Source organism: Tamandua tetradactyla, chromosome 15, assembly GCF_023851605.1.
Source record: "Tamandua tetradactyla isolate mTamTet1 chromosome 15, mTamTet1.pri, whole genome shotgun sequence".
In the NCBI taxonomy this organism is placed as follows: domain Eukaryota; kingdom Metazoa; phylum Chordata; class Mammalia; order Pilosa; family Myrmecophagidae; genus Tamandua; species Tamandua tetradactyla.
In genome coordinates, this window is record NC_135341.1 from 35,711,303 (window position 1) to 35,728,564 (window position 17,262).

The 17,262-nt window shown below is 59.2% G+C and overlaps 1 protein-coding gene across 2 annotated transcripts in view; it reads left to right on the forward strand.

The window, feature by feature from the left end:
- Window positions 1-17,262, forward strand: part of CACNA2D2 (calcium voltage-gated channel auxiliary subunit alpha2delta 2) — a 114,576-nt gene that overhangs the window by 80,920 nt on the left and 16,394 nt on the right. For both annotated transcript variants that reach the window (XM_077129193.1, XM_077129195.1), the window contains exons 3-9: window positions 3,285-3,344; window positions 9,279-9,323; window positions 12,582-12,723; window positions 15,850-15,981; window positions 16,164-16,221; window positions 16,888-16,938; window positions 17,074-17,173. In XM_077129193.1, the coding sequence (XP_076985308.1) occupies window positions 3,285-3,344; window positions 9,279-9,323; window positions 12,582-12,723; window positions 15,850-15,981; window positions 16,164-16,221; window positions 16,888-16,938; window positions 17,074-17,173 (588 nt within the window). The remainder of the gene's footprint in view (window positions 1-3,284; window positions 3,345-9,278; window positions 9,324-12,581; window positions 12,724-15,849; window positions 15,982-16,163; window positions 16,222-16,887; window positions 16,939-17,073; window positions 17,174-17,262) is intronic.

The window sequence follows — 17,262 nt, forward strand, 5'->3', positions numbered from 1 at the left end:
TAGCCCCAGGTCATCGGGAGGACCCAGGTGAGCAGGAAGAGAAGCCCTCAGAGGATGGGCCTTGGGGCAGGGTGGGAGCAGGGCTGAGCCTGGTCTCCGAGTCGGCCCTGGGCAGACCTGACTGTGTGGGCTCTTTGGGGTCAGAAGCCGGAGGCCTGTTTGGTGGGATTGTGTGTGGAGATCCCTGTCCTCAGGGCTGGTCCTGCCCAGCCCGGCAGAGGGGAGGGAAGTCCCTGGGGCTGGGCAAGGATAGAAGGGGGCTTCCAAAGGAAGTGACATGCACTGAGATGATGGGGAGGGCGTCCCCAGCAGAAAGAATGGAATGACAGAGGAAGGTCCAAAGTGAACAAGAGCCAGGCATACTAGGTGCCAGCAAGAGAAACTCCAGGGAACTGGCTACCTCTGGGCAGCTGCCGGGGCTTGGGGCCTGCCAAGAACCTACCTGTCCTCTAAGAGGGTATCTCTGATTTACAAACAGGAAACTGAGGGCCAGAAGGGTGAAGCCACTTGCCCAAGGAAGCAAGTGACAGAGCTAGGATTTGAACCCAGGCCAGGGTTCCAGAGTCCAAGCGCGGATCCTTCTGGAGCCAGGCTGATGGGTAGTCCCGGACCTCTCACCCTCTGCCCTTCTCAGGCCTGATGAGACCGCGCCTGGCCCCAGCCTGCCCTCTCTACCCTTCGTTTGAGCCGCCTGGGCCCTTCCTCCCACTGCACCAGGCCTGTGTGTTTAGCAGTTTCCACACGTCCAGTGCCTGGGGATGGACTGATTGATCTGTAACACCGAAAAAATAATAATGGCTTGATCGTTACTGAGGATTAAAAGTAATCCTTTCGCTGTGGCTATTGCAACTCCGTTATTCACGAGTCAGCTGGCTGACCCAGGGCTTCAGGCCCACGGGACTCCATGAGCTCAAGGAGGCTGGGGGAGGGGTGGGGGTGTCTCCCATACCTCGGCTGCTCAGTTAGAGAACTGAGGGCCCTGCACCCATGGCCTTGGGACCAGTGAATCCCATGGTCAGAGCTGGCACCCCTTAGCCCGGGTGGAAGTGAGAACAGACGACACCTCAGGGCCGTGGCCCAGTCTGGATACCACTAGCATCTGTTCGGTGCCTGCAGCCTCATCGTGGCAAGGGACCTGATCTGGTTGTTCCTGCCCCTGCCCCAACCTCAGCCTCCTTGAAGGATAGTGGCCTCAGCAGAGCCCCACGTGGGTTCCAGGCCTGCGCTGAAGAAGGTCTGGGGTCCCCGAGAAGGTGGTGGGCCACTGGCTGAGGAAGGTGGGTGGTGGTGGCGGCGGCTGCCCAAAGCACATGGCAGCTCCTCCATAGCGAGGAGAGCTGAGCCAGGCCCTGTCCCTGGCCGTAGATGGGCCCTCGCCCTCGCAGCGCTTCCTCCAGGGCTGCTTCTCTAGATTTCAAAGACTCTCCAGGCCAGGTGCTGAGCATGGCGCCTCGTGCCCAGCAGGTGCTCCGTGAACATTAGTGACGAGTGTTGTTAACTGTACGTGTCACACCATGTCCACCATAGGGCACTGCGGCAGGCGTGTGCATGGACCGCCTCCCCGGTTGGCGGTGAGGTGGGTACGGGGCAGGGACCAGGATGGGCTATTTGTGGCTTAGGCCAAGAGGAAGCTCCAGGGTCGGGAGAGAGGAAAGGTCAGGAGTCAGGCACGGGTGAGCTCCATGGGGCCTCAAGAGGGCCTTGCCTTGTATATCCAGGGTAGCAGGAAGTTATTGAAGGGGTGGGGGTAGGGGTGATGTGGTCAGATCCCATCAGGTCCCTCCTGCCCTGCTGCTCAATTCTGGGGGGGAAGAAGAGCTGATCTCTCCTGTTCCAGCTCCCGCTGCTCCCTATGACAGCAGCCAGGCTGTCCGCCCTGGGGACCCATGTGCCACGTCAGCAGTGGGCTGGTGGATGGGGGTGCAGTGTCCTGAATACCTATCTGAGGCCTCCTTGGTGGGGGCTGGAGGCCTGGAGGCTGGACCCCAGCTGTCCGACCCACAGAGCAGGCTCTCAGCACCAAGAGGGCATCTTAGGGAGCAGACAGGGAACTGGGGGACCAGAGCCGCCTCCTCACTAAGAACCTCTCTGCCCCTCACCGGGCACAGTGGGCCTCATGGAGGGTGGCCCGTGAGCTTTGGTCAAGGCTGAGCAAGGTGGACTCGGGACCCCAGCCCACCCCAGATTCTTTACCTGGGTATCCTCGTCAGTAGAGGAGCCGCGAGGTCCCCACACGAGACACATGGTAAATGGTAACACATGCGTCGCTGGTCTGGGGGAGGGCTTGGCACACAGTAGGTGGCCAGTTCATGGTGAAAGCTGTCATTATGATTAGCAAGTCTTCACAGGGAGCCCCAAGACTTCCTGGAGGGACAGAATTCACAAGAGGTGCCAAACAAGAACCCAGGTGGTAGCCGGGTCTGAGTATCCCCTCCAGGAAGCCTTCCCTGATGTCCCAAATTTCCACATCCCTGAGCTTCCCATACCTTGGCTACCCCTGCCCTGTTTTCATGCCTGGTGTGTCTTTTCCCTCTCTGGACTGTGAAGTCTGTCCCATCTCCACATACCAGCAAGCTCTGGCACTGGGTTCACCTGGTGGCAATGCTCTAAGCGTGAAGTGCTCTATTAATAAGCCCCAGGGACCTCGCTGGAGCTGGAATGAGCCCCAAAAGATATGCTAGACTCGTGTGGGGAGAGATGTTGAGGAGCTCGACTGGGAAGGGGCTCAGGAAGCCTAGGAAGGTGGTAGGGGGGTGGGCCCAGGTGGATGGGAGTGGAATATGGGCACATCTTGTTGAGCTCTGAAGACTGCGGGCCAAAGGAACATCAGTGTGTTACTCTGGAACTTGCAGTGGGCCACCCTTAGCCAGGAGGGCTTTCCTCTTGGCACCTGAGTATCACTGGTTTGTGAGAGTGGAGAGCTCTGGCAGTGGAGCTTGGCACCACAGCCTAGGTCCTGCCCCACCCTGTGGGGTTTCCTGCCATCCTCTGGGCAAGAGATATTGCTGGGCTAAAATACAGGGAATCCCATTGAGATGCCACTTGGCTCGTTTTGTGCAGGCTTCCTCTTTTCTGTGTGAACCCAGCAGTTATGGGGGAGGGGGGCTTCCACTCACATATCTGGGCCGAAGAGTCTCTGGGGGTCTGGTGGGAATCGGGATGGGGTATGGGCGGAGCCAGTCTGGCCCCAGGAAGTCAGGGAGCACTTGACGGGGAAGGCTATTAAGTGGGCATGGAGCAGACCGCCTTCCCTCAACCTCTGACCTCCGTGCTCTGTCCCTCAGAGACTGGCCGATGCTGCGGAGAACTTCCAGAAAGCCCATCGCTGGCAGGATAACATCAAGGTAAGAACCTCAGTGCCCTTCCCAGCACCTAGGACCTGTCCATCCCCAGCTGAAGTGCATGTGAAGAGGATGGGTGCCCCCTCACCCTGGAGGGGTTCTGGGGGATCGGTGGAGTTGAGCCAGGAACTTTTGTCCAGCATTTTGCAAACATTCTAGGCTCCCCTCTGGTGCTGGGGCCTGGGTGCAGGCATGAGCTCCACAGGAGCCATGGTGTTGCCCATAAGTGGACAAGCTGCCCAAAGTTGGTGTCACCTCCGTGGTCGAGGTGGCCAGATTCCTTGGAGAGTTCCTCTATCCAAAAGGCCTCTTTGCTGTAGGGCTTTTAAGAGCCTTTAATACACTGACCTGGAGAGACGCTGCATGACAAGGACTGTATCCTCTACCCTGGGCTTCCATAAGCAACAGCCGGTCTTCCCAGGAGTCCCTCAGGCTGGGATCAAGGAAGTAGGCTGCCACAGTCACAAAGCATCTCACCCTTCTATCCTTAAGAAGGGATAGCTTTGGCCCATGGTTTCCCAGTGTCCAGGGTTGGAGGACAGGGACAGTCATCTCCATGCTATAGGCAGGAAAGCTGAGGCCAGAGAGAGGTGGGCTTGCCCTGGGTCCCACCACAAACCAGGAGTAAGGCAGGGGACAGGGAGGCTCCTAAGAAGGGAACCCAGGTCTCAAGGGTATTGGGAGATGCTGCTTAAAGATCTGCCCCCCAGACACTGGGTCACAGTCCCTGTAGGACCCAGGCAAGAGCTGGCCCCTCTCCGGGCTCCAGTTTCCCCATTACCAAAGGATTGCTTAGTACTGATGCTTCCATGACATGGTATGAGAAAGGCTCAGTCCATACATCAGGCCAGATGAGTGCCGTGTCGATGATGAGGGATTGCGTCTCTGGACCTGGGGTGCTCCTGTCCTCTGGAGGGAGACAGGATATGCAGCAGGTCTGGGCTCTGGCTGAGCCCTCAGCTTAACCTGAGACATTCCCAGCCCTGGGTGGGGGGCCCAGCCCTGACCTTGGGCCAGCTGGGCCCCACCTTGTTCACCTGATGCTCACTGCCTTTATCCCACAGTCCCTCAGTCTGCTCACCTGGCTGTCTGTCCAGCTAGTGTCTCAGGCAGGGTGGGGCTCTAGTTGCCCCTCTTTCCCCAGCAGCAGGGTCATTGCTTTTCTCAGGAAGCCCTGCAGCCACCACAGCTGCCAGGTTGGAAGGCATTAATGCTAATGGTGAACCCATTAGCTGGCACACTGGCCCCCTCTGCCTGGACTGCCAGGGAGATCTGGAAGGGGGGATGTGGGGACTTGAGGCCAGGGAAGGGATGGTATCTTGTCCCTTGTAGGCACGCCACCCACCCCTGAAGCCACGTCCTTCCCAGCGACCTTCAGGAGGTGACAGATAAGGAGCCATGTTCTTCCCCAGCACACAACAAAGGCCCTGGCCCATACTGCAACCCAAGCCTCAAACTCAGGGCTTTCAGCCAGGACTCCTCTTAGAAATGCCCTTACCCCTTACCCCTTCCTTCAAAAAGCAAAGACTCCCTGTCCAGATACCCACTTCGGGCTCCTCTTTCAGGCACCTACCCTAGGATTGGCCCTTACTGCCCACAGCATGTACCTTTAGTGCCTCCATCGCAGACGGGTGCTAGTGCAGGCTGCCCTAGGTCAGTCTCCCAGGATGCTCATCCTTCCGCCCCACTCTCAGCTCTTCCAGGCCAGAAGCAACTTGGCTTGGCTCAGTGCCGACCACCACCTGTGCTCAGCCAGGAGCCCTGGGGACAGAGGGACAGGAGCAGCCGAGACTCAGTCTCCATCCCTGTGAGAAAGGAAGGTGGACCCAACAGCGCTAGGCACGGAACTGACTCCTGGACCCTGGGGACAGCCCGGAGTCTACGTTACATGTAGTAAGGCTTGGCCTTCCCTGTGTTGACCACGCATAGTAGGTCTGAAGGCAGACCTCTGAGGGGCGGACAGGATGGTGGGTTCACACTCATACATCCTCCCAGCACCGGCCTGAGACTTGGGGGACTCTAGAGTCTGAAGGGTCAGAACGGGGACAGGAGAGTGTCTAGAAGTGGAGCCCCCTGCTGTCGTCCCCACTCCCAGCCCACAACCCATCACACTCGGTCCTGGCAGGGGCAGGAGACCGGTAGCCACAGCCCTGGCCAGCCCAGACCATGGGGCCCCAGGGAAACCGTGGCCCTCGTTAGTAGGCATCACCTCCCTGGCCCCCGCAGACAGGCAGCAGGTGCTCCGGTGCTCATAACACTTAGGGCAGATGAAAATGGCCAGCCCGGCGGACGCCATGCCCGGCGCCAGCACCGTACTTGCCAGCATCGTCTGCCACCTAATCCCTGCCAGGGAGGAACTGGCCATGGGTGGGGGAGGGAGGAGAGGCCATTGGCCTCAGGGCCTCGATGCCAACACCTGGGAGTCTATTGGGGGTGGCAGGCCTGCCCTGGGGAATCTAAAGGGAGCGTTAAGTGGTAGCATAACATCAAGAATATTATTAACACCACTGAATTGTATACTTGAAAGTGGTTATAGTAGGAAATTTTTGTTATACATGTTACCACACTACAAGTTAAAACAAAAAAAAACTGTAGAACACAAAGAGTAAGCTCTAATATAAACTATGATTTTCAGTTAATCTAATTCTAATTAGGTATATGGATGGATGGATAGACAGACAGATAGATAAAGTAAAGGGAGAGTTGAGGAGGCTGCGCCAGGCTGGAGGAGCCGGCTGGACAGGACAGGTGGCCACCCTGGCCTGAGGGTCTGCTCCAGCCATTGGGCCTGCTGCCTCCCTCTCTGCCAAGTCAGCGACAGACGGCTCTCTCAGAAAATGGTCCTCCTGGCTGAGCTGAGCTGGCTGTGGGCCAGGGCAGGAAGGCCAGGCGTCCTCACTGGTGTGGCCGGTGGCTGGCCTGAGCCCTGCACAGGGGGGCTGGGGGGCAGGCAGTAGTCATGCCAGTCAGACCACAAGAGCCCCCTCCAGGGCGCCACACAGGGATGACACCTGTTGTTCCTTCGCACTGACTCCCTCCCCCAGCCGCACCCCCACGGGTCATCTGCAGGGGTGGGGCACAAAAGGGTGATTCCCTCGTCCTCAGCCCCTTGGCAGTTGGAGTAAAATGGCCCCTAGAAATACGAGGTAACAGAAGGAAGTGTCAGAGGTGTGGACTGTGGACTAAGGATGCCCGGGTCACCCCACCCACACTCAGGCCCCTCCAGAGGTTCAGACCTGAGGTGAGCGTCCACCCCTCGACCCTGACTCCTGGGGAAGCCCAGTTCCCTGTCCTCTGTCCCCTCGGAGGAGGGCACCGTCACCCTGATTTTCCAAGTGGGGAAACCGAGACCCTGAGGTAGAGTCTTTTGAAGGCTGTGGGACCAGCCAGGCCCCCTGGCCTCCCGGGGAGGTGGGCGCAGCCTGGCAGTCCTCACGGGGCCGCCAGACAACCCTGCGGGCTCCAGCCCCACTCCTCGCTCCTGCTCGCAGTCCCACGGCTCACATGTACCCGGGTCAGTATTCGAACCCAGGATCCTTTGTCAAGGCCCCTACACTTAATCACCAGAGAGTCCTGCCTCCCCACTGCTTAACTCCAGAGGTGGGGCACTGATGGTGACAGGCCAGCGCGGACACAGAGGCCTTCCCCCAGACGCTCCCACTCCAACTGATGCTTCCCGGCTCCACGTCATGTCAGCCTTTGCGATCGTAGCTGTGTTTATGACGTACTTTCACCTGTGTGACCTCCCTGCCACCCCTGCCCCAAGCAAGGGGCCTGGCCTGGCCTTCCTCAAGGTGTGTGTGTATGGGGGGCGGTGGGCGGTGGGGGGGGCGAGGTGTCCTGCCCACGTGCACCCAAATCCTGGAGACGGAAAGTCTACAGACTCCAGAACTTCACCCACAGTCTATACAGGGGTTGGCAGTTTTCTTGAATGACATGTGCCCTCTCCCCATGTCCCTGATACCACCGCCATCTGATCCTTCGCTGAGACCATGAAAGAGCAGGACAAATAGAAACGAAGCCATTGGAGCAGCCGCAGGGGTGGCCCGACTGAGTACCAGGTTTCCCAGGGAAGGCCCAGGAGCAGGCAGGACGCAGCCTAGGCCTGAGCCCAGGGCTCCTGAGGCCCGAGGGTGACTGGTCCCACCCTGTGCCCTTTCCTGTCCTTGTGGAATGTTTGCCTAAAAAAGTTGGTGAGTGAAGCCCCAGTTCTAATCTGCAGTCCTCCCACCGCGCCCGCCTGTTTTCATTACAGAGGGAAAGAGCATCAGAGCCGTGTTTATAACCCCCTTTTAGATAACAAATCACATTTTCTTTTCGCCAGCGAGTGTGTTGAATTGATATTTTTTCCCCTCGGTTTAATGGGTTTGTGTGTTCAGGAATGATCTTCATCAACCGAAACTCCTTATTGTGTTTGATGTAATGTCAGCTTTCATTATACGCTGCAGTCGGAGCTGGGTGCAGGGAGAGGCCGAGCACCCTGGAGTCCGGGCCCCTGCCCCGGGCCCAGCTCGGCTCCCTGCACTGGTGTGAGGGTGGGTGTAGAAGCATCCGAGATGAGCTGGGAGTCAGGTAACCTGTGGAGGCAGGTTGGAGCCGTGGTGTGGAGCCTTCCATACCCCTGCCTTAGTTTACTCATCTGTGCAATGGGGAGCCCAGGGCTGTCGGAAGGACTGGAGTGCAATGTGTGTGAAAGGATAGGCTCAACAGATGCCTTGGACAACTCTTTGGTCTTACAGGCTGTGGTCTTCCCTAGGCCAAGCAAGCAGTCCATGTTCTAGAATGTTTCGACCATGCCAGCTTGTCCGGCCAGTGGCCCACACCCCCAAGGCCCTGATGGGAGACAGCGTGGGACTGCTCTCAGCCCTGAGCCCCATGCTGACTCCCTAAGCTGTGGCTCAGACCCAGCACCTGGGCAGTCACCAAGGCAGAGCCCCTCCCTGGAGGGAGGAGGAGCCCGAGGCTCAGAGAGGAACCAGTCCAGCCCTGAGGTCAGACAGCCAGCCCTGGCCAGGGAGTAGACAAGGTGACTTTCTCTGTTACCTGCTGCTTTACAGCCAGGCCCTGGGGAGCAGAAGTGGTCACCACCCCCATTTGCAGAACACAAAGAAGCGGGCCCTGAGGGAGTGAGGGGCAGGGGCCACGGGACAGGGTTTTTGCTGCACAATACAGAGCTGAGGAGCCCCTGGTGAAGGTGACTTGGACGGTGTCCCTGTCCCACATTCTGACCCCAGGGTCTTTGGGGCAGGGGTGGGGCAGCCCCTCCTGAGCGGGCAGCACTTCTTGGCACAGGCCTCACCTTCTGGCGGCCTCTGTCAGCTGTGCTCACTTCTGATTAAAGATCATTAAACATGAAATTAGCCCGTTTGTGTTACGGGTCCCCGGGGCGGCCGGAGATTATGGCGTACAGATGGCCAAGAACCCAGGCGGGGAGCAGGCGGGCACAGGCCAGGGCGGGCGGGCGGGCACGGTGGGCGAGGGCTGGAGGCAGGCACGCGGGCCGGGCCCTGTTTTCTCCAGCTCCTGTTGTGTAAACCCTTCGCATTTCACAACAAATCACAGATAATTAATAAGTACATGCCCATAATGAGCAGGCTTTTTAATAGAAGAAATTGGAAGACGCGGCGTCGAGTCATTATTTCACTCTCGCCCAGACTCGGCTCTATTTTCCCATCTTCCTCACTTCCCCCCGGGGCTGCTTCAGCCGGAGTCTCTGCAGACTGAGTCAGGGACGGAGACAGGCCTGGCCAGGGCAGGGGTGACTCATCCACCCCTCCCAGGATGGTGGCTCTGTGTGGGAGGGGGTGGGGGGAAGGCGGTCTCTGTGTCAAGACTCTTGGGAGGAATTGAGGGGGGCCATCCGAGGCCTTGGCTGGGGGTCCTGGCTGCATCTCGGGGTCCTCGGGCCCTGAGTACTGAGGCGCCTCTCCCCACCAGGAAGAAGACATCATGTACTACGACGCCAAGGCTGACGCTGAGCTGGTGAGTGCCCCCACCTCCGCTGTTCCCGCGGCACCCCTGCCAGGCCTTGGCTGAGGGTGGAGTGAGAGGGGGCGGCTGTGAGACGCATGCCTTCTCCGAGCCTAGGTGGCCTCTGCAGTAAAATAGGGGTCAGGACTCGGCACTTGGCATTCTGAGCTTGACCCTGCAGAGTTGCAACGCTGAGCCCCCTCCCACCATCATCTCCCCTGGGGGTCCTGGGTCTCTGTGCCCACTAAGGAGTACCCCTTCACTTTAGTGTGGGCAGGCCTGGCCCCCGCCCTGGGCAGGGTGGTGAGGCCCTTTGGAAATCCCGCCACAGCAGTCCAGGGTTCCAACATCTAGGGGGACTCATCAAGTGTAACGGGAGTTGGGGAGAGAAGAGCAGTTGGGGGGGCTTCCCGGGGGTGGGCAGGTAGGCAGGGTGGTGCAGATTCCCTGTAATGTAGGGAATGCACGTCGGCGTGCGGGGCGCCACACAGGTCTGGCCCCACGAGCGGGGCTTGACCCTGAGTCCCATCAGTCTCGTCCCAGCGGCAGAGGCGGCCTGGTATGTGTGCCCGCTCTTCAGGTGAGGTCGCTCAGCTGGGGTCCCTCACCTCAGAGCTGGTGACTTCAAGACTGACAGGGTGACGCTGCTGTTCGGCCTCCATGTCACCAACTGGCTCTTCTTGGGCTGCGCTGTGAGGTCATGAGGTCCCTGTCCCCAGAGAACTCACGCACATGTGTGACCTTTGGTGCAAGGTGCTGGAAGTGGACAGGGTTTGAACCTGTCAAGGCCAGAGGCCCGCTTCCTGCCTTCAAGGCAAATGTGGCTGAGGCCACCATTCCCTCTGTACACAGAGGGGTCACGGCAGCCCAGTCTCCGGAGGCCTGCCTATGCTGGCCAGGGCAGGGGACCCTTAGTCCAGCCTTCCAGTAAGCCTGGGGGTGTTCCTGGGTGAGCAGGAGGTATCCATTGACAGCAGGAGGTGGGAAGGTCAGAAAGGATCTGTACACAGGGTCCACGAACCATCGGTGAGGCAGGCGGGCAGGGGGCCCAAGGAGTTGGGGCGGGTGGGCTCAGGCAGGTGTGCTTCCCCTTGGCTGAGCCTCCGTGGCTCTGGGAGAAGTTGCTAAAATTAAAGCTGGAATCTGAAATTCAAATGAAGAGCAAACCTTTAATTAGACCCTGAATCTAATTCCTTACCCCCCTTGGCAGTGGGCTGTAATTTTAGCAATCAGTGCATTAAATATAAACCAGGAGACTGTGGCTGCCCAATGTACAAAGCCCTGGGCAGGGGGTGGCACCAAGGAGCTCCTCGGTCAGCCTGGGCCCACCCTGATACCTGGCCTCACCCCCACAGGACACCTGATCTCCCCGCAACCCCCGACTGTCCAGGAGCCCAACCCCTGGCTCCAAATTGCTGACCCCCTACCCCAAGCCCCTTGGACATCTGCTGAGGGGCTGGGGACCACTGAGGAGAGAGATTCGCCCACCCCGTGGCAGAGACTGGCTAGGGTGAGGCCAGAAACCCACCCAGCCCGTTCAGACTCCAGTATGAATAGCAGCGTGCACATTTGCCGGCTTCCCCGCTTGTTGTGCTGTTTTGTTTTTTTAATCTTTGCCAGAGGTACAGTTAGAGATCTTTCTAGACCATTTACTTTTAAATTACCAAACCAGAAGGTGGAGGTGGGGGAAAAGAGAAAGAAGGAAAAAGTTCGCCAGCTGATAGCTTATCAGAACGGAATCCAAATGTCACATTAGTTGGGAAAGTTGGGAGATTAAATTTGCCAGCGCCCTTCATCTGCCGCTGACATTTCGGGGGCTTTCGTCTCCCGCGCCTCCCCTCCTCTGAGCGGAACGTGAGTGGCACGCGCCTCAGAGGCGGCCGACTCCCTGCTTTGGCCTCCCTGCTCGGCAGCCACCTGCCTGGTTTACCCGGCACGCGGGGGCTTCCGTGCATCTTCCAGAGGGTGGGCTGCGGAGGGGCGGGGGGGGCACAGGGTGAGGGGTAGTGGGAGGGCAGTATACGACTTAGATTTTGCTGCACAAAATCCACCATCAAAGAGATGCAAAGGGTGTTTGCTGCAGGCCCCACAGTGCCCTGCCCACCTCCACCCCCGCCCAGACCACTGCCCCCTCCCACTCAGACATCACTTCTTTCCCCAGCCTGGGGGTTGCCCAGAGCACCTCTGGCGGAGGTGGCAGGGCCGGGCCTGGGCAATCACCCAGAGGCAGGGATACGAGGGGCGTGCCTGGGATGGGGTGAGTGGGTAGAGAGGAAATGCGGGGGCCTGCTGCGGTGGGTGGTCAGAAGGGGCTTGAGAAGCAGTGAGTATGTGTGGATGGTTTAGCCACTTAGGCTCCTCCTACCGGGGGCATGAATCCCCAGCTCTGCTCCCTGTGCCTCCCCGCTTCTCTCTCTGCGGCCATCTTCCCTCCCCCCTTGCACACCTGCACCCGTGCCTGCCCACCCCCCACCTCGGCTGTGGCACCAGTGCCGCAGTCATAGGCCCACTCCTGCCAGCCTGTGGCGGTGGGCGGGGGTGCACGGCGCATGCCCAGCCTGCCCGGCTGAGAGATGCCATAATTGGCACCTGTCAGGCGGCTGCAGCTGATTTTAGAAAGTCAACGGGGGCCCTTACGGTCCTGCAGTCAGCAGGCGCCGCAGACCCTCCCTCTGGAGGCCACCAGGTCTAAATGCTAGCCCTAACCCAGCCCAGCTCTGACCGAGGACGGACCCCCACTCCTCAGCTAGGCCCTTAGACTGCCTAGGCCCAAATGGGAGCCCTGGTGCAAAGGAACTCCAGGCAGGGGATGGGGGCGCCCAGGGGAGGGACTGGGAGGGGGGCACAGAGCTTCCCGAAGGGGCTGCTCATTTAGGCTCCTCTTTGCCTGCAGAAAGAAAGTCCTTGTAGGCAGAGGTCTGAGCCCACGCCCTCTAACTGGCTCTGAGATGTGATCCCTTAGCTGTTAACTAGTCAGAGATGTGGGGAAGGGGGCCGGTTAGGTTTTGGTTTGAAAATTTGGGTTTCGCAAAGGTGGGAATGGTGGGCAGGGGCAGACAGGGAGTCACAGGTCTCTTGGATGAAGGGCCCCTGTCCATCCGTACTTGTGTCTCTCCTTCATCTTTGTCTCTGCTGCAGTAGTTGCTGTCCTTCAGATGCCCTTGTCACCAAGACTCGGGCCCTCCCTGCCCCTGCCCGCAGGCCTGCTCGGCCCCACCCCACCATTCCCCAGCCCTGACACTGCCGGGGGTTGGGGGGGCCTTTCCGCAGGATGACCCTGAAAGTGAGGATATGGAGAGGGGGTCAAAGGCCAGCACCCTGAGGCTGGACTTCGTGGAGGATCCAAACTTCAAGAACAAGGTCAACTATTCATACACAGCTGTGCAGATCCCCACGGACATCTACAAAGGCTGTGAGTGTGCGGAGCCAGGACAGCCCTCCCCAGCCACCACGGGGACAGGGCCGTCTACCCCAGGCCCCTGGGGATGAGACGACCAGTGCCATCCACCTCCAGCCCCCCTAAACCCATGCTCACACGTGCCCACCTCCCAGACCTGCCCACAGGCAGGCAGCAAGCCCCTCAGGGGCACAGGCTCTCACGACTCTCAGCTATGAGACACTGAGCCCCTCGATACCTGTGCGTGTATAGTCTCCTACCTGCGTGTACGTCCATGCACACATGCACACAGTGTTCCCCCACATGCTGGGCTGAGCTCCCACCCGCCGCCACAATGCCTCCTCCCAACCCTCCTGGCCCTGTGTGGTTTCTACCCAGAGGTCAAGGCGCTACCTCATCAGATGGACATAGGGGCTGGAGGGACAGAGAGCCACTCATCACTCAGACATCAACCCTGCAGCACCCCCACCTCTCCTTGACAGGTTCCATAGCAGAGGGGGTGGAGGAGAAGATTTCCTGCCCAGACAGCCAGGGCCTGGAGAGGTGGGATGGGGGGATGGGAAGAAGATGGTTGAGAGTGCAAGCTCCAGGCACAGGGCAGCTTTGCACAATGGGAGGGCGACCAGGCTACTACAGCTGGAAGGCTTTGAGTCAGACATGGGGAGGAACTTCCTGACGCTCTGGGGTGGCATAAGGGGAGGAGGCCAGGATTCAAACACTGGTTGGATTGCTCCAGCAGCAGATTCAAGGCACTGGGCTCTGTTTGTACTGCCATGATTCTGTGGGCACCTCCAGGGTAGCTTCAGAATCCAAGGGGCCCATGGACTGGGGGTCCTGGAGTAAAGATCCCCCTACTCCAGTGCTGCTGAAGGGCTCCCAAATACAGGGAATCCTCCAGTGTCCTCAGGGAGGCCCCCGCTACCCTTAGGGTCTGGCAGCACCAAGTGGAGCTGGGGGAGGGCACTGCCCTGACCTACACCCTCCCAAGGCCGCCGGTCCTCAGGCCGCCTACCCGAGCAGTCGAGGGGCACTATCACAGGCAGGCACACTAATTAAAATAGGAACCACACCGCCCTCCCGAGTCACCCCTCGCTACCCACACAAATTACATTTTATATGTTTTTTATTTACTGTCACTTTTAATTAAATCTGTAATCGCCTGCCTGAGGGGGCATGGTCCCCGTTTTCCGACTCAGTGTGATCGGAGCGTGTGTGCACGTGGGTGCGTGCGTGTGTGCCCAGGGCGGAGTAGCAGGGGGTGGGGCGTGTGCACAAATGTGTCAGCAGCGAAGGCACACGCATGTGTGTGCCTGTGGCCGCAGGTACCTGTGGGACAGCCCGGATGGGGGCAGGGGGCAGGAACAGGTCAGCAACCAGAGGGGCTTCCAAGGTGGTCTGCTCTAAGCCTCTCATCATGCAGATGGGGAAACTGAGGCTCGGTGATTGGTGACTTGCCAGGCAGTGACAGGCCCTGCTTCCCAGGCCAGACAGTTCAATATGAAACAATTTGAGAACTTGACTTTATTTTTTCCTCAAAGAGAAAAATAGAAATTGTTCAACTCACTAGGATTCTAAATTAGGAACGAGACCGTAACATACTCTTCAACAGCACAGCCAATGCTGGTCATGTGTTTTGGTTTCATATTATGGCCAGTTAAGGGCCGCTGCAGGGACAGAGAGAAGGAAGCAAGAGCAGGAGGGGAGGGATTAGGCAGCAGACAGGACACAGCAGAGGCCCCCCAGAGAACAGAGAGGACAGGAAAGTGTCAGCCGCCCTGGGCAGTGGGCAGAGCCTTGAGCATTTGTACCAGCTCGAAGGTTACAACCCATGGAAGGTGCTCTCTGGGTCTCAGGCTGCATCTTTGATGGGTTGAGGGGAAGGGGTGATGGTGACAGGCTCCCCCTAAGAAGGAAGGTGTGAGGGGGCAGCTGGAGGAGGAAGTAAGGGCCCCCAGGGGAGGAGGTGAGGCACCGAGGCTTGACAGAAGCAGTGTCCCACGCCTGCTACCTTTTCTAAGTGTGCCCGGTCTCTCACAAACACACACTTCAATACGCACTTGCTCACGGGGACACTGCACACATGAGAACATGTGTCGCACACATGTGAAGCTCTTGGGCAGATGGAGGGCTGTCCCGAGTTGGCGGGGAGCCAGGGGGCCAGCATACGGCATCCTGGGTCTCTGCCCGGGTTGAAGGATCTGCAGGATGGGTGTCTATCCACCTGAGAGAACTTTGTACTGTGATTGTGTCTTGCAGGGGCGGATCTGGCCAGGGAATTGTACTTGTGCATCCATGGGGTGCAGGGGTGCCTGGGGGTGAAGGATTGTGAGAGCAGGATTCCCTGGTTCCCTGTAGGTGCAGGGTAGTGTGTAAGCATGAGCACGCGTGTTCCCGAGCCCGTGGTAGCAGCCAGGGCTGCACAGCAGAGGGGATTGAGAACAGGGGGGTCACACACCTAGCTGAAAACATGCAGGTTGGCTGCAGGGATGTTTGTAGGTGAGTGCAGGCCACATGCATGTGTGTGTGCACCTGCACGTGTGTGTGCCTGCAAGTGTGTGTGCCTGGGTTGGAGCAGGATCATGCCCCCCCCCGCCCCTGCAAGAGCCCCTTCCCCCACCCCTGCCTGCTCCTGGCCCCAGTTGATTAATCATGGAGCTGAGTGGCTTCCAGCTTATCAGGTACCTTAATAGCTGAATAATTCCAGCCCCATCATCGGGCCCTTAATTGCTTTCTTGTGGTTGCAGCCCGGAGTGCATGCTGAGTGGGTGAGCTCCCAGGGGAACAGCCGCAGGCTGGAGGCAGGATACAGAGCCGGGGTCCCAGCTCCCAGTTCCCTGCCTCCAGGACAGCCTCTTCAGAGGGTCACAGGCCAAAGCCATCCTCCCTGACCATATGGAGTCCAGGTTGAGGGGTAGTCTGAGCTGTATCTTCATGGACTTGGGAGGGAGAAAGCCTTCCTGGAGGAGGGGGAGCAACCCCAGCTGGGCCCTGGGAAATGAGGGGGAGTCTGGATAGGCAGAGAGCAGGTGAGGCTTCCAAAGTTGGGGGTATGGACAGGTATGTCATGGTGGCAGGAGAAGTGGGGTCAGCAGGGGGCCATCCCAGGCCCTTGCTCACCTGAGTCCTGTGCTCCCCCTGCAGCCACCGTCATCCTCAATGAGCTCAACTGGACAGAGGCCCTGGAGAACGTGTTCATCGAGAACCGAAGGCAGGACCCCACGCTGCTGTGGCAGGTCTTTGGCAGTGCCACGGGAGTCACACGCTACTATCCGGGTGGGTGCCAGCCTTCCGCCATCTCCCGTCTGCTGAGCACCCTCCCTCTTCCATCTCCCAACCCACATATCCTGGGAAGTATGGGCAGGACGACCGCCCTGCAGGCTTCAGTGGCCCAGCTCCTTCTGCAAGGTCTGCCAGCCAGGCCAGTTAATCCCACCCTACCCCCTCTCCTCCCGCAGCCACCCCATGGCGAGCCCCCAAGAAGATTGACCTGTACGACGTCCGAAGGAGACCCTGGTGAGCAAGCAAAAGGGGCTGAGTAGGGACACCCCTCTGCAACCCACTGCTCCTGCCTGCGCCCCTCCCTCCTGATATCCAGGCCTCCGAGCAGGGCGCAGCCAGCTCTATCCAATTTTCATTTCACACATCGTTGCCACTGGAAAATGGATCCCATCACCCAGGCAGGCCTCCAGATGCCTCTGGCCCCCTGTCCCCTGCCCCGCATCCCCCACCTCCTCAGGACTGAAGGATTGGGCCAGTGGGGGTTCCCAGGGATGGCTGAATGCCCTGACGGGTTGGCCAGCTCCTGCCCTGCCATTTGAGCCCTAGACACCCCCACAGGGCCCAGGCTGGAAGGCTTCTGGCCTGGGTGCTTCCCACGCCCCCCAAAGGCACCCGACCCCCTTGACTTCCTCCCTCCCTACCACTTGCTCCATCCTATGCAGAACTAGGGCTCTGCCCTCGGGGTCCCAAACCGGGACAGGGGACACAATAAACCACTGAGGCCAAGGAACACTCACCCTTCCTTGGAGTTGTTCACATGGTGGGAACTGTGTTTCTATTATCAAATGTGGTTTTCCCAGAGCCCAGAATTGAGCCTGGCCCATGCGGTGGATGCTCAATTAAAACACATGTGGGTGAAGGTCCAGTGGGTCAGGCCTAACTGAGGCTTCTCCTGGGCAGGTACATTCAGGGAGCCTCGTCACCCAAGGACATGGTCATCATCGTGGACGTGTGAGTGGGCAGGCCGGCAGGCGAGGCTGGGCTGGGCAAGGGGCTGGACTCCACTGCCCGGGAGCATCGTGGGGCATGACAGGAGGAGAGCACATGCCTCTCCTGAGCCCCCATGACCCCTGCCTGGCCCCCCAGGAGTGGCAGTGTGAGCGGCCTGACCCTGAAGCTCATGAAGACGTCTGTCTGTGAGATGCTGGACACGCTGTCTGATGACGACTACGTGAACGTGGCCTCGGTGAGTGCCCCGGCGGCCAGCTCCGCGGCCACCCCCAGCCCCAGGCCAGCAGCTGCCTTCTCTGGCCAGCCTGAGGCCGCTCACCAGCC